Below are 17315 nucleotides of genomic sequence, written 5' to 3'. Positions count from 1 at the left end.
CGAGTTGTGTTCACAACTTGCTGCCATCTTGTCAGTTTAAAGCCAGAATACCAAATTTGGGAAACTGTAAACGGTAAGACTGGGCAGAGCTGACGTAGAGCAGCAGCCATCACAGCAAAGTGTGATCATTTGAGAGGCCTGTCAATCAAAGCAAACACACACAAACAAACATGTCCTTGTTTAAAGCTTGACACACTCCTAATGGGACACCAACAACACCAATTGGCTTTAAAACGGTAACTTGTGATAAACAAAAGAGACCAGTGTTGAATTTTCAGAAAGAAGAATCATCATATGTTCAACTCTCTGTGGTGGTTGCTATGTAGACATAGATACTGTACACAAAAGTACATGTCTGTGTTTAACAGCCTTGTGAATGAATATTTCACAAGGTTATCAATTAGTATAACATGTGACGCACTGCATTGTTTTCATACCACCTCTTATTCATTAAAAATGACAGGAGAGTGGAAATGAAAGTGATCGTGCTAGCTCTATCACTTAATGTGCTGCTGAATGAGGATTACGATACTAAAAAAACACTGGTTCTCAACTCATTAGCATGCAACCCTATAAAAATAATGTCTATTTGTTGTGACCTTTCTTCACATTATTATGTCAGTTAGCTGTTAATTGTTGAAACAAAATGTGATCAGATCGTTTCAGTGAATTCATTTTAGAGGCCTAATGAGGTTAAAATACTCTGAAATATTTACAATGTTGTGTGACAGAATTGTTTTTGTTCTTCTTTCCTATCCTGTCATGCAACTCTGTACAAGGTCCTCACTCCCAGGTTGTACATCTGAATACCACTAAATTTGTATTTCAGTGCTAGGTAAGGTAATGAATCACTCACCAAGCCTGACATGTGGATGTCCACTGGACCAGCCTACAACTGATTCATGCCCATTTAACTTTTTTACCATACTGCCTAGAATACACATGCATGCTGTCATTTATTTTGTCATGTAGAACTCTTATATGATTCCCAATCAGACCACAGCACACTGCAAACTGTGTTTAACATGAATAAACCGATAAAATCAACACTCCCACAGAGCTTAACTTTTATTACGATGGTCTTCCTGAGCCCTGTATGACATGAACTGCTGAGCTAAGATGATGGCTAACATTTTGATTAGTGTCAGCAGTAAATTGTAAATTGTTATTGTTGTTGTTATTTTCAGGACTTTCAATTATGTCATTTTGCAATACTTAATTCAACAGTCTGTAGTAGAGCTAGACAGACACATTGCCCAGGCTGATATTAGCTTAATGCAGATATGAACATACTTATGTTGTTTAAATACTGTATATTAAACGGAAATTACTAATCGGCATACATATCGTTATGGGATTTTTTTAAACTCTCAAATATCGATATCGGGCTATACTCTGTATTGTCTGTATATTACCAGATACACGACTCTCACCTGGTTTGAAGAAAATAGAATCGTGTATTCCAAATTGTCCCTTTTGCAGTCTTCCCAGACTCTTTGAGACATTCAAACTAAACACATCGATGCCAAACAATGACCAGGCTGTGAATTGCGTCAAAGCTGAGCTGATTTTAAGTAACTGAGAAATATATTTCTTTCCAACTTAAAACATAAGGAAGCTTTTACACTACATAGTACTCTCTCTGAGCAGAATTTAAGTTTACATTTACTTGATTTTCTATAAACATTCCTTGTCTGACATATGTGAGACCTGGCAGATGTTCCTCTGTTCCTTTCTATATCTTGCTGTGTGTTTATTTAAGTCAAATATAGATCAGGTATAGATATTTGTTACAGCCATGATGCATGCCTGAGGCTAACAAGCTGGCATGTTCTGCTCAGCAAAGAAACAGCAATATGTTCCAGAGGACTTTGTGGTTCTCAGTCTATATGTCTGCTAACAGCAGAAAGAGTTGCTCACATCTCAACACACAAATGTCCAGATGTTTATAGCTGGAAAAATAAATGTTCACATTTTGTCTTCCTTTCAAGAGGAAACAGCACTAAATCATCGTCTTTTAGCTACAAAAACAACTTTTGGATTGATTAGGAAGAAATGCTTGAAGACCACATGAAATGCCGCAGGGAAAAAAAAAAAACTTGTTGGGCCTGCTCTAATTGTAACTGGATTTCAGAAACACTATACTTCAGCCTTAAAATCCTTACAGCCAGACAGCGGTACAAAGTGGGAGTGTGAACCAGTTTCAAAAGCCACAACAAAAGCCTCTGACAAGTTGTCAGAGGCTTAAACGAGCATGACCCGGTTATACATTTGAATTAGAAATAACTAAGCAACACATTCTCTCTTTTTCTCACTTTTTCTCTCACTTGTTCTCTTTTTCTAACACACACACACACAAAATATGCTCACACACCCCAGTTGGGTAAAACCACAGGCATGGAGCGTCACTGCAATGGAGACCACATGTCTGCGGCTTGAGAGCAGAGTTCCCACAGTAGACTGACCCCCTACCTCACACACATTCATACACACAATAGTGTACAATATTAGTCAATCTTTAAACAGAGAAGGACAAACAAGAGGAAATGTCAATTAATGAGGATCCTTCATATTGTAGATGTACAGCTGTGAGAGACAACTGCAGTCTGCTCTCTTAACAAACTTAAAAGGCAGGGACACAGACCAAACTAAACAGGGAGATCCTGTTGCACACACAGCACCAATAGACAGGTAAATCTTAAAGAACATCCAAAGCGTACAAAGAGTGATCAACCTTCCCTGAACACATTCCTCTCTGGAAATAACACAGTAGAAAGCGATATGAATGAAATTGAATGTAGCATTTCTCTGGTATTCATCCTGTTTCAGAGCCCCCTTACTATCCTGCAAGGAAAAATAAATCTGGGAAAGAAAGACAGAGGAAGTTATAATAAAAAGTACTTACTGCATCCTTTAGGTTGATGGGACTTTTGAGTTCACACAGCAGTTGAATGGTCTGGATGTTCCCGCTGGCAGCTGAGGATAAAATAAAACAGAAAGTCAGTCATGACAAGAAGACAGCAGTGTGGTCTACATCAGTTATTTAAGATCAAAATGAGCGAGGAATGTATGTGCTTCATCTCCTCTGATTTCCAAAAGACCAAATTAATTTAAAATGATTAGACAGTCTACTTTCCTTTTTCATAAAAGCACATAACACCTCCAATAATTTACCTAAACAATGCATGTCAACTAACATCAGCATTGTAACAAACTGAAAAAAAGCTCAAAAGAGATAAGCCATACTCTCTGAAGGCAGACAATGTTGAAAAACATTATTTTTAGAGATATGTAATGGCAGCTTCATGAAATAATGATGAGGTCTGTGAGAATCTCACCATCACTCTCACACAGTGTTTATGGTTTGAATAAAAACCTGCAAGAGTATTATGGGAACTTTTGATGGAAACAAACTAGCTGAAATCACATTTAATCTCAATTCCAAATATGGTAGAGGATTTCATCCAAATAAACTCAGAGCTTAAACTTAATCTAACAAGACATTTTCCCACGTCCTTGTCTAAGCAGACTAGTCTTGGATAAGAGCACTTTTAATCAATTAACTCTAGGACTGTGAGACACTTACCAGCGTGATGGACAGCAGCCTTTCCTGAGCTGTCTACGGCATCAATAGGACATTTACTCTGCAGGGGAAACAGAAACGTAATAGATGTGCAAATCAATGAATTATAAATGAATTATGAATGAATATAAAAAGGAATGCTCCATTGTTAAATACCTATACTTTTTTTGTGTCAGTATATGGAATACATTTCAGTGCTTGTTATGTGATGAACTGCTGTGATTACATTTAATCTCCACTCCTCCAACCTGCCGTGTCTGTCTGGTGAATTCTTACATTTCCCTGAATTACTTTTTACATTTTTCAGAGAACGTGAAATGTCTCCAAATAATTTTTAAAACACAAACTGCATTGTGGCTGCATTTCATGCTGGTGCTGAGTATCAGAGTATAACGTTAGTTCACCACTGGCGCTTTATATAGATGAAATGTTTAACTGAAACGCACTGGAAATACAAACATTTGCAGAAAGCAATATATTACTGCATTTACATGTTTTTGTTCTTTTCTCCTCATAGTTGACCTGCTACAAATTTTAGGAATTTTAGGAATAATAGCATTATTTGTTGCTAGTAGTAAACAATGATCAAACAGTTAACCACTAACAAAATTCTGGCAAAAACTGCCATTATTTGGTGCAACTTCATGTCAAGTGAAAACACAGTTGTGTCAGAATGTAACAGTACAAGCAGTTTAGGGCAAAATGGCAAAAAGGTGTTTAGAGCTTTACAATTGTTGCTATGTGTACCAGCAGGCTTGTATGGGTGTTTGAAAGGCAGATGTGTGTTGCTGAGATGCTGCAGACTGTCATGAGATAGTTTTAGTCAGGAGATCAGAGCAGGAAGAGTGTGTGACATTGTGTGTCTCCTTCTGCTGAGATCTGCTGATCTGCGCACATGTGCACACACAATCAGCAGACTGAAGTAATGAAGCAGTGAAACTGTCTGGTTTCAGACACCTTAACAGAATAGTGAGACTAGTCAGAGTGTAGGTTTTCATACGGTTCATGCTCTTGCATTCACACATTCCTTATTGGCTACACCAAGTAATGCGCCCAAGAAGAAGTCCTGCTGGGTGAACTGATGCTTTGTTTTTAAAACATTCTTAGCTCATATTTCTTACACTTTTTTGTTGTACAACACATCTTAAAAAAATTTAACTGAACCTAAAATACTGTACAGCCATTGTATTAAACCAATACAAAAAAAAGTAGTAGTATCGTATCACTGTGGGACCATATTGTGTGTAAAAGCATGGCTCGATAGATTGGAGCAAATTGTCATATTATTTGCATGGAATTAAATATGACGAAGCAATTTTAGAAATGCAAATAATTTGTTAATTATTAAAGCCTCCTTCACTTACCTGAATGAGCTTTTTGCAGCATTCGAAGTGATTGTTTTTGGCAGCCAGATGTAATGGATTGAAACCTGAACATTAATTAAAAAAGGCCTTAGTTAAGATCTTCATTAGACCAAAGAATTCTGTGACAAATTGAATAAAATGAAAAACAACCACAAGAAAGCATTTTAGAAGTGGCACTAGAAAGTATGTGGACATATACTGTACATATGTATACATTCTATTTACAGGATTTATTTGAGGGAAAAAAAGACCACTTATGCAGAAATACAGATTCTAAACAATCCTGATTTTTTCTATCACTACTGTATATAACTACAGTACATACCTGCAGCATCAGTGAATGACAGGTCAGCTCCATGGGCCAGGATGACAGATAGGCAGTCTGTCTGTCCACGTGCAGCTGCCACATGAAGACTGTATACAAACCCAAAGCAATGAACAAATTAGAAATGCAGCAATTGTCAGTAGTTATAAAATCCCAACAGCAGAGATATTTGTAGGACAGCTATTTTACATATTTGCTAGTTTTCAAAGTAACATTAAAGATCTCATGACAGGGGAACTTGAACTTCCTTGAAAATGGCTAATTTTCATAATAATTCATCTACATTGGCATACAGCAGATAACCCACAGTAAAACCACAACTTTTAATTCTTAAGACTTTCATGTCTGTCTGTGCGTATGTGTAGAGTAGGTAATCAATACATCCCCTTTCCAGCTCAGTGAGCAGAATGAAAGAATCACTACACACCTTGGTGTGTGTGTGTGTGTGTGTGTGTGTGTGTGTTACACATTCACACACTGTAACACACTTGCACAACTATGCCCACATGCCTTTCAATCAGGTTTTATCACCATAGAGATACTGTAGACTCCTCCTTTGTGCGTCCTGAAAACATTGGAGCGTTGAGATCCCAAACCATCACATTCATCATGATTTACAAAGGCTGTGACTATGCATCTGTATGCATGTTACTGCATTCTATTCGCACACAGAGAAAAGGTCAAGGATGTGAACTACTGATGGAATAAAAAAACCTGTGTTTGTTTTAGCATGTGAGAATCTGCGCGTTCGTTTCTCCTTGCATTTGTTCCTGTGTTTTGATGTTTCTGGCTCTGCGTGAGCTGCTCAACACATTGAGGTCAGTGGGTGTTGTGTTTCAGAAAAAAGGTCAAATATTAACCCTGAGCCTGTGTTTTCAACAATCTCAACTGGTGAGGCAACGAGCTTCACCGCCTCTGCATAAGTGAACCTGCTCTCAAAAACGCTGAATGAATGGTTAAAAAAATGCCAACCTTTCAGTAACTAAGAAAAACAGCTGTATTTTTAGATTGGTCATTCATTTTTAACGTAGTGTTGTGGAGCGTGAATGTAGTTTCATAAGCCCAAGACTTGAGAGTTTGAGCATATGCTGTAGCTGTATATAAGTCATGCTAAAACTAAAAGGAAAACACAAAAATCACATCCATGGGATAATGTTTACCTGAAATTTAATAGACCCACTTTTATTTATCAAAACCATGCTCTTATCACACCTTTGTGAGCTAAGTCCCCGATTAGTGATTGAATAGCTGCACTTGTATTTACTTGTCAGATATTACTAAACCAGGCTGCAAACTGGAGATTTGCACATTGTATTCTACTTAGGTTTTTGGTTTGCAGCCTTGTCAGTGCAGCAGATCTGATTCAAAGTGTCTTTCTTTTTTGATTGAGACTACTTCCCCCAGCTCAGCCACTGCTGACTATTGTCTCCGTCAATGAATTACTCTACAGGAGTATTTTTGTGCTAAAAAGTTAATTTCCTCGATTGCTGTACCACAGCCATTTTTCCTGTATTCTTTTGTAGATAATACAGTTTCCTCTATGCTGACCCTGCAGTGGCGGCCCGTCACGGCAAAACCTCCGCAGCCACGGCACCAGGAACAGGGCAGACGCAGAACACAGTCGCGGCTGCGGTTGAGAGTGCACTAGGGTTGGGTACCGAACTCTGTACTTTTTTGGGTACCGACCGAATTATGTCTGTACTACCGAGGACCGATTCGCGTTAAATCAAACGGTACCAAATTTCGGTACGTGAGAGTGCGTAAGCGCAAGCTTATCTGTCCTCTCTGCATATTGACAGAGAGCAGAGCTCCGACACACACGCGCGTGCAGAGGTGCGGACGGAGTAAACTCGAGTAAACTACGTCGGCTCTGCATTTTTGTTGAAGTCACAGTGAGTCACGGCAATGTCGATAAAGTGGTTTCAAGTGTGGTTACAGTTTTTCAAAACTTCACGCAGACACCGTTTGCTGTGATATGATATTAATGGCGAGGCGAAAGTGGTCACTGTGCTGTTGACGTTACACTTCCTCTGAGAGAAGCGGGGTGGAGGGAATCCTAAAGGAAACACTGTAATAGTAGGAATGCTTACGCCGATTTGCCCTCATTGTCCAGCTTTACAGCGCTGGCACCTTTTTTGGCAAGAAGCGAGGCCACCTTGTCCACCTCGCCATGCTCCACCGCAGCAAGCAGGCGCTCATCATTTTTGTTCCACTCATTGACCTAAAAGGGATGATTGAGACAAAGACAAAACCAAGCCATTAGTATCACCATCATCAAGACATTTAACATACTTTGCGGGAATAAATATGATGTATGTATTCATGGTTTTAATTCTAAGAAAGTATATCAGTCATTAACTTTATCTCTAATAATAATGTATACCTTATCAATAAGGACGTGCATCATTAGACATTTACAGACACATTAGCAAATCTTACTCTGCAGCCAAAATGGCCGAGATGCCCTTAATATGAGTAATGCTTCTCAGAGGGAGAATGTTTATTTTGGCTCTGCTGGCACACACAAAACATTTGTCTCCATATGTGAGAAAACACACACACACACACACACCTAAGCAACATCTAATGTGGACACACACACACACACACACACACACACCAAATGGCCCCACATTTGTATCACTGATGGGCTGTTCAGGTAGAGAGATGTCAGCTATTTGAAAGCTTTAAGTATGATCTCATACACAGTCTTTCTTGGTGCACTCACTGCAGTCTGATGGCACAAAATACATCATGTAAGCTTTAAGAGCTGTCCACAACAGCATTTACCTCTGGCGAAAAACAAAACTTACATTATGAAAACGCATTTATATTAACCATATAAAAAGGACGATGGACCCACAACCTAATCAACCAAAATCAGAAATATTAAACTAAGAAAGAAGTAGCTGCTTATTTTAAGGAGAACATATTATATTAAAGACATTAGAAAATGTTTAAAGAAATTGCTGTAAATTAAGGTCTCCTTAACTTGATAACAGAGTGAGGGGCAGAACTGAACCTGTGCGCCCCAAACAAGTTGGCAGCACAAGTTCATTAGTCAGCTCTCCCTTAAACCGTATTAGGATACAGCACAGTATTAAATTTGACCCGATAGCCTACTGACCTACACGTGATAAGGGATGAACTCTCCGACTCCAGAAATACTTGAGGTGGCAAACTGTAGCCTATTTTGAGAGAGCAAAAAGCCAACATAGCAATACATGGTGTAAATAGCCTCCGTGGCAAACACGCAAATGCAATCACTGCAATACATTTTGCACAGCTGGCGGAAAATTGCTGGGCTATAAAAATCCTTTCTGTCACTGAAACAGCTAGGATGACCACTGAGCTCTGCAGCCAGATCCACAGAGTCATTAATGTGGACCTCTGAGGAAAATAAAAATACTAAATTGTTGGTGCTTTGTAAACTGAAAACAAAGTCTAAGATGACTGAGAGAGGAGTAATATTCTCGCTTTTCTGGCCAAGAGCTCTGGAAAATTGTTGTAAACCCCCACACACTCTTTGTGATGCAGGCTCCAAAGCACTAAATGTTGCAAGAGCTGAGATAGTATTTAGGAGGCAGTGTAAGATGAGAAAGTTCTCTGACAGACTGGAAATAACAGATTGGATATAAAAACACTCAGCTGAGCACTGAGATGTGTGAAAAAGATATATGAATCTACCAGGTGCCCTTCCATGTCTGTGATGAGCAGTGATGGGCATACTTCAAGTATTTCCAAAAATATCCAAGACCAGTTTAGAGTTACTACAAAATAAATGCAGGATCAGGGAAAATCTTCCTTTATAACACAAAGTCATAAGAATTTCAGCAACGTCATCATAAAAAAACAGATGCACAATTCTTGTATTATTAAAAATACTGGCAATACACCTAGTAGTATCACTTATCACTAGCATGTTCATCTGTATCCCTCATAAGTTGATTGCTTGCAGCATTTCTGTATATTTGCTCTGTATATTGCGTTTTTCTTAAAAAGGTACCCAGTGGAGTTTTTGACCACTAGTAGCGCTATGGAGCAACGTGTTTACTAGTGAGTATCAGTTTTGTTTGTATCATGCACACGCACGAGGACCCACGCACATGTGCATTCATACCACCGCTATATAGGAAGAATATACATTCAGCATGTTTGTTAAGGAAAATGCATTATAGTGAGAAACACTAAATGTAAGCATAACTTTAGTTTGTTTTGTTTAAGAAAATTTCACAGGGCACCTTTAAGTTGCAGTGCGTTGACTCTCAGCCACTGTACTTTAATTTTAAAAATTTAAAAAATCTAAAAAAAAAAAACGTGGTCATGCATCAATAGGGTTCATTCAATTTTGCTCTGATTTCCAGGATTGAGTTATACATTTGGTGGGTCACGTCGCCTGTTGATCACCTCTGCAAACACACATTAAACAAAATCAATACATTTTTATAAAATAAAACCTAATCTTCAGGAAAAAAGAGCAGAGGAGTTATTTCACACAGGGAATGCTATAATTATAATGATGGTGGCAAATGTTTAGGCTATCATCTACTAACTGATTTGATCATTAGACGAGCTGCATAAGGACCTGGATGGCTGCCTCTGCTAAACTATTTCTTAGGGCAAACCCTGAGCAAAACATTCACTAAGGTACTGTGGGGGGTGGGGTGGGGGGAGTGAAAGTGGAACAGAGAAGTCAGAGAACGTGCTGTCTGTTCTATGATTGATGGACAGTGAAACATGACACAGCCGGAGATAACTAAAGCTATAAAAAGGACATATCCCCTATGTGTAGTTTAGAATTCCTTGTTTACACAGAGCTGGATTTGCCTCGTAGTATGCTGGTCTGAAAATCTCATGATTTTTTCATACAGCCAGTCATGTGCAGCATGCAGGGCACTGAAGCAATCAAATACTAAAAATAGGTACACTTAAGAGATGGTAGAAGAACTGAAAAGAAAAAGATGCCTGAGTTTCACCACAATCTTCAAAGAGAGTGTAAAAGGAACTTGGAGAGTGGTTTGTTTATATGATTCAACACAGTACCCAGTACTCTACTATGTTTTGTGGACATCAGGAAGGGTGGAACTTGCTGGTGTAATTGAGTGCCTTTTGTAATCCGGAAACAGCAGCAAAACGACCCCCTCCTATACGTGACAGATTGAATCACAGCGGCAGTCACATCTTGCAGATGGTAAAGTGTCACTTAATGGGACTTCATTCAGGCTGCTACTACTGCTACTACTCTTGGTATTGACACTTTTATTGATATTTGCATGAAAGGTCTGCCAACTGAGCTGATTGAAATATATGGATCTAAACCTCATTTCCTATATCTAACCCTGAAAGTAAACTCTACATTACTTGTGGGTGTGACTGGCCACTTACCCATTGCTTTTTTTCCCTAGTGCATGGTGTGGTTGGTTCCAGCTTCCCTGTGACCCATCTGATCAAACCAGACTCAATAGGCTGTGTTTTTCTAATGTTTGTTGAATATTCTTTTCTCAGGGAAGTTTTCTAGACACTGGCGTACAGTAGGACATGAATTAGATCTTATATCGGACATCCCGGTTCCTGGTTTCCACTCAAGCAGCAAATATTTAACTCCTGGTATGAAATGATTTTCAGAGTTGCTTAAGAAAGAGCGTGTCACAAATGGCACAAATTACTGGTAGAATGCCTGGATGGAAGAGTATTCTTTTTAAGTAGCCTACAGAAGTATGATGGTAAAATTTCTCACAGTCAGAAGATACAGACTTTTAAATACACAATGTAATGAAACTACTATCAAGGTTTATCCTTGAAGATGTACCCACCCAAGATTTACAGAAAATCTCAAAGGAGACTTGGCAGAGGTGCCGTGAAAGATGGTTAACCACACAACCCTGTCCAACCTAAGAGGGCAGTAAGAGGAGTAACCTGGCAATTACTAAGTTAGAGTGTGGTTTTACGGAGACGGAAAACCAGAAAAAAGGTATGAGCTAGTGCAACGTTTTAAAACTAAGGTCAAGGGATCTGGGTACTTTATATTTTCTTGGTTCAGGGCTTTCTGCTATCATTCAAAACACTGGACAGCCAGTTCTCTGTATACTCGCTTCAGTAAAGATTTGTTCATGCTGTGGTTGGTTGTCAGTTGCTTTGAATCAAGAAAATTTTAGGGCAAAGAAAAAAGGCCCACTACTCTGTCTTCTAACAACTGCCTTATAGGCACAAGTTTCACTCTTAAAAGTATGACACTACCAACGGTTTTACCTTATCTGAATCTCCACTGTGTCTACAGAGTAGTCAACACTCCCCTTCTCTATCAAACAGAAATATGTAAAAAAAAAAAAAAAAAAAAGGGGGGTTATATGACTGTTCATAATTAATTTCACTTGTTTCACATTGAGCAGGACTTCCTCTTTGTACACTGAAGCATCGCATTGGTCACGCTTGAACACATTTTTTGTCAATCCATTGTCTAATCGGCTCATTGCAGCCCTACAAATATCCAAGACTTTTTTTGGTCAAAGTAAATAGTTTGTGGGTAGCTCTTATTTTGATTGTTGAACACTATATTACTCTTAAAACCCACCTCTATCCAAAAACTGACACGTTTATAGTTGATATTTGCAGTAAATGCTCCTATCGTGGTCTCATTAACAAGAACTGCATGTGGGAGAAAAACTGGAATGGACTTTGAACCCCTACCGACACAAATGCCCCCTACCAACCAGCACTAATAGAAAAAATTACAAGGGAAACATTGATGTACTGTATCGCACAATCATGCCCAATGGCCTCTGTGATTTTAATAGGCTGAACAAAAAACGACGGGTTGTCACGACAAAGCAGCAGGACACCGATAGCATTAGACTACAGTACATTGTAATAGACGGGTTTAGAGGAGCAGAATGCGCTGCTCCAGTTTCGGCCGCATACACAAATAGTGTCATTGCAGGAGGCTGATGAAATAATCAGTGCTGGCAGAGATGGTGCAAAATCAGCACAGGTCTCAGCTCCAACAAAAAGTGATTGAAGAAAGTGTGGAGTTTTCTTAACTGAAAAGGGGCATAATGCAGAAACAATTGCCTGTTCAAAAAGAGCAAACAATGCACCAATAGAAAAAATATCTTCATGTCCTTAAAGTAAATGACAATATGTGGTGCTTTTTTTGTATGGTATGCATATGAGCACTCAACAACAAGAGATGAGAAGTAGGCTGGTAAAAAAGCCCCTAAAAGGTTTTTTATTTTGTGATGGGAAAACAGATGTGGGGAAAAGTAGATGATAGGGTTAGATTTCGAGAACTAGTTCTGAACTCAAAACTTAAAAACACGCTGACAAAGGTTATATTCAGGAGATACCTTTGATTCATTTTTTTTTTTTTAGATCCTACTATCATTGGCCAAAAAAACAGCCAAAACACAATAATATCAGGCCAGCTGTGGCCACTGTTATCAGAATTACCCCTAAACTCATTAGAGCTGAAACAATAAATCACAGGAAATTATTCAGCACTATTTTGATAATCTTTTAGTCATTCATTTCTCAAGCAAAAAAAGCCAAACACTAATGTTCCAGTTTCCCAGATTTGAGGATATGCTGACTTTCGTTGTGTTGTGTGATTGTATATTGAATATTTATTTTATTTTTATTTTACAGGGACAGTGCATATTAATAAATATTTCTGTAAATATGCCAGAATTAGCCAAAAGGCTAGTTTTCATCTGCAGTCCCTGGCCAGATGTTACAATAGGCTCCCTAAAAAGCAATGATAGGCATATATGTGGGTGTTGGACTTTTGACTGGACATGTTGAGTAGAACAATGAGTCACATAAAAGTGAAACAAATCGTCTGATTAAACACTTAGCAGCAAAATTAGCATTCATTTTGAGTCGTGTTTCTGAATCGAATGTAAGTCCAATATTCACTCTCCTTTAGCTGGTTTTGGTATCTACCAACTCCTGAGGAAAATATCTGGCTCTTTAACTGCTAAATGCTCCACTATGTTCATCAGCTAGTCTCTAACTGTCTGTCTGCAGTTTGCTCCTGAGCAGGTAGTGTACAGTGGGTTTGTTTGTTTTTTGTTAAAAAACAGCTGCCTGTTGCGGCCGAAAACGACGCCGTGAGAGAGCAAAAGAGCCGCAAAGCAGAGTAGCTGCAGATGCAGGTGATAATTCTCTGTAGGTTCATCAATATATATAATCAATATAAGCGACCTTTTTCACATTGTCATATGATACTGTGTTGATATAATATTAATTCTAGCCCCTTTCATGAAAACAATCATTAGTTTCACAGCCAATCACAGCCCTACCCCTCATGATGTATATTGTGGACATAACACAGCAAAGCGCATGTCAAATACTGTGCAAACACCACACATTGAAAAACATCTAAACCAGTGTACAACACATGAACTCTAAAGGATGATTGTATTGAACAATGTTGGTTTAGCCTACATTGGCTTGCACTGGACAGCATGGGTTTAGCCCACATTGGTTTGCACAAGCAATAAGTCATGGGTCACTAATCCTGTGATTATAAACCAGTAAGACCACCGTTGTTCTGTGTGTACCACCAGGAAGTGAAAAGGATCTCACTTCCTCTGTTGCTTTCAGTTCTGTTTCCCCGACTGCCCCCGTCCTCTCCAGACTCTCTCTGTCCATGAGTTCCATGAGTGTGTTTACAGTGGGATCAGGGTGTGGACGGTAGTGTGTGTGTTCTCTTTAGTCTGTCTCATTAAGATACACAAAGAGTCGGCTGATAACACTAAGTGTTTCCTGTTTATCCAGGCCTGAGGCCGGCTGCAAGGACAAGAGAACAAGGAGCAAGAAAGCTAAAGAGGTGAGGAAAAGAAATGCAATTAATTAATTGGTCGAGACATGCTGAGAGACTAAAGGAAACAGAGAGAGGAGTATATATCAGAATTTGTATTTATGTTCTGTATTGCTCTACAGTTATATTTTAATGAGTCACTGTCCTTGTGTCCCCACCTCTCCTCACATGTCTCACATTTGTTAATGTATCTATTTGTGAAGTCAAATTATAGAATCACAACATCAAACATCCAGTCATTACTACAGTTTCAGAATAAATTACAAAGAAATCAGATGCCCATCAAGTGTGTGTGTGACTGTTAACCTAATGGTTTTTGCATAAACATTTCTGCTCAGTGTTTTTTCTGCTTCTCTAAACTTCCTCAGTCCTCTGAAGGAAAAACAAACTAAGATCGGGAAACAGTAATTCCTACATCACATTCTGTATGTTTGTAGAGTTCAGCTGCTAAGAGCCGATGGACTTTAACTGAAAAACATTTACGTTAGAAATCCTTTAGTATTTCCCTCCAAAACAGACAAAATAACATGTTTGTTGATCTACAGATAAAAAAGTGTTTGCTTCTTTTTGATTTTCTGGGTAGTCCAGTGTGCCTTCCCCAGGGCAGAATACAGGTTATGTCAATGCAGCTGCTTTACTTCCACATATAAAGTGGTACAGCTTATAAAACTAATTTAAAACTAAGTTAAGCTTGACCTTAAGCTTTACTCTATTGTTTGTCAATGAACTGCATTTGTGCACTATGTGAACTCGCACTGAAAAAAGAAGCAAATCCTTTCCCAGGATATCTAAAGATTATAAAAAGAATTGTGAAAGGTAAAACCAGGACTTCGCACTATCCACAGCAAATTTCATAGAAATCCAGGAATTACTTTTCCAGATGCCTTGTGATGTTGTTTAAGCGGAATTTGACCTGACGGTGGCACCAACATCATTCTTACTCATACTCTGGGGATGAAAAATGACCCTAACAAATTTCATGGTGATCTGGGCAGTTATAAGGAAATCTTACTCTGAACTGTAGTGTTTGACAGACAGAACGAGCAACTAGACCCCTCTGTTTGTTGGGCAAGAAAAACAAAATACTTGACATAAATAGATAAGGGAAACAGATGGGGAAAAACAGAGTAGACTGAGTGAGGAAGTATCATTTCTAAAGATAATGCAGAGACTGACTTACTTAAAGGCTTAAGTGTGGAGAGGAAATATGGAAAGGAAATGGAAAGTGGAAAAAACAACCAAGGCAGCACAAGATTATTAGGATGAAAATACAGAGAAATGTATTAAAGTCCTTTATTCTCACAGGTTCTCAGAGAGGTGACTGAACATGAAAACACAACCCCATCCACTGTTCCAATTCACACACAAAACCAGATTTGTCTGTTGTGTAAATGAGAATCATGTTGTCTGTGGGATTACATGCAGAGATGAAAGATGAGGATAAATAAATGCAGAGAGAAAAGTAGGTTATATGAGAGGTAAGACACACAAGCAACATAGACTCAACTCCAGAGGGGAACAACATCTATACATATTACAAGACTATTCTTTGTTTGAGAGTGTTTGAGAGACAAAGGAGCGCAGTGCAGGCAGGAAGTCGTGGAGAGGATGGAAGAGTGAACAATGTACAGGACAAAAAGAAACGAAAGACAGAGATTGACACATCTAAAATCTCTCTGCCCTTTGATCAGTGGCTGTTACCTTCAAACCCCCCTTATCTGCAACAAAGCAGATGCTCAAATGTCCTCAAACAATACATCCTTTCTCTCGGGCCACAGCTGAAACCGCTTACTGCCCTCTGTAACACACACACACACACACACACACACACACACACACACACACACACACACAGTTTACTAGACTCTGAAACTCAAACCAAGAATAAGAGTTAGTAGACAGAACTGTTAAACAAAGACCAGATGGTTGCTTTCATGATGAGAAATGCTGCCATGTATTTCACAATACTGCCCAATCTGGACTGCACGTTTAGATAATGAAATACATTTACATCATGGGAACATTTTTCTCTTTTGGCAACTTTGTTTTAGATCAACAGCAATTTGAATAGAATCACCCTCTCCCCACTAAATATATGTTACCCTCAAAACTAGTGAATGTTGGTACAGTCTATATATTGTCCATAATGCCCACCTACCTACAACGCACCAACAGTTGGGTCGGAGATTCGGGTGTGTTATTAAAGTAGCAGCTAATGTAGACTTTATAGAACTTTTTCACATATAGAGTAGTACTCCCTAATATCTGTAAACAGACTTTGATGTGTAAAATGGTGGAGTTCCCCTTTAGAGACACTTACAACACCCATATTAACACTCAGTGTCTGCCAACCAAGAGTGCTTCTATGAATTTTGCCAACATCAGAGACTGCCAAGGAGAATATCTGTGCCCGAGAAACACTGATGATAAATCATTTTCAAAGGAATCATTACCAATCAATTTATTTTAGATCATAGGTCTGCCATTGTGATTGGTTATAATTTGTTAGATGTGAATAGGTTTGCAAATAACATGCAAAAAAGGAAATGTTATGATTGTACATACTTTTAATCCTTATTTTAGTTATTTCTAGTTTTCCTTCATCTGTATTTATTAATAATGAGAGTAAATGCTAAATGCAGTGGAGCAGAGGATATTGTACTCCAAATGCCAAAAAAAGCATATTTGTTTCTGCTTTACACTTACAGTATTTCAAAGAATTGGAATACCATTGTATTTATTTTCTAACTGATAAACTAAAGATACAATGTGATCTTGTTATTGTTTTATAAGTCAAATTGCAATCAGAGCGTTATCTCACATTCCCTTTAAAAGCAGGCGCGCTTGTTCCATGGCGGATTGCTATTATAATGGCAGATTTGCTAGGCGCACGCCCTTAATACATCCATGGACGCACGCCAGGAGTGGTTCACAGCTGAGGAGACCGACGTTTGCTATAGATTTTTCTTTTTGACAAAATGTAAATAAATAAATGTCAGAAAAACATAATTTCCGATGTTTTGGGATCACTCTCACTGAATGACGAGGTTATGAATGCATGGTGATATTTTTGCAATGAAGTCTAACATTAGACCGAGATTACCTCACTATAGACGATGCAGCTCTTCTGTCTCTCCTCTCCCTGTGCTGCTGGGGCATTTGGGTTAAGTGGCATCGGCACATGCAGTTCAACATCACATCTTCTTAAGTCCTCTAATATTTCCT

At 38.7% G+C, this 17315-nt stretch overlaps 1 protein-coding gene across 2 annotated transcripts in view; it reads right to left on the bottom strand.

The window, feature by feature from the left end:
* rai14 (retinoic acid induced 14) overlaps positions 1-17315 on the bottom strand; it is a 44179-nt gene that overhangs the window by 13126 nt on the left and 13738 nt on the right. For both annotated transcript variants that reach the window (XM_078271117.1, XM_078271118.1), the window contains exons 3-7: positions 7363-7493; positions 5273-5361; positions 4948-5012; positions 3587-3644; positions 2906-2976 (exon numbers count right to left, since the gene is read on the bottom strand). In XM_078271117.1, coding sequence (XP_078127243.1) covers positions 2906-2976; positions 3587-3644; positions 4948-5012; positions 5273-5361; positions 7363-7493 — 414 coding nt within the window. The remainder of the gene's footprint in view (positions 1-2905; positions 2977-3586; positions 3645-4947; positions 5013-5272; positions 5362-7362; positions 7494-17315) is intronic.

Source organism: Sander vitreus, chromosome 16 (assembly GCF_031162955.1).
Source record: "Sander vitreus isolate 19-12246 chromosome 16, sanVit1, whole genome shotgun sequence".
NCBI lineage: Eukaryota > Metazoa > Chordata > Actinopteri > Perciformes > Percidae > Sander > Sander vitreus.
This window is presented reverse-complemented; position numbering and strand designations above follow the sequence as displayed.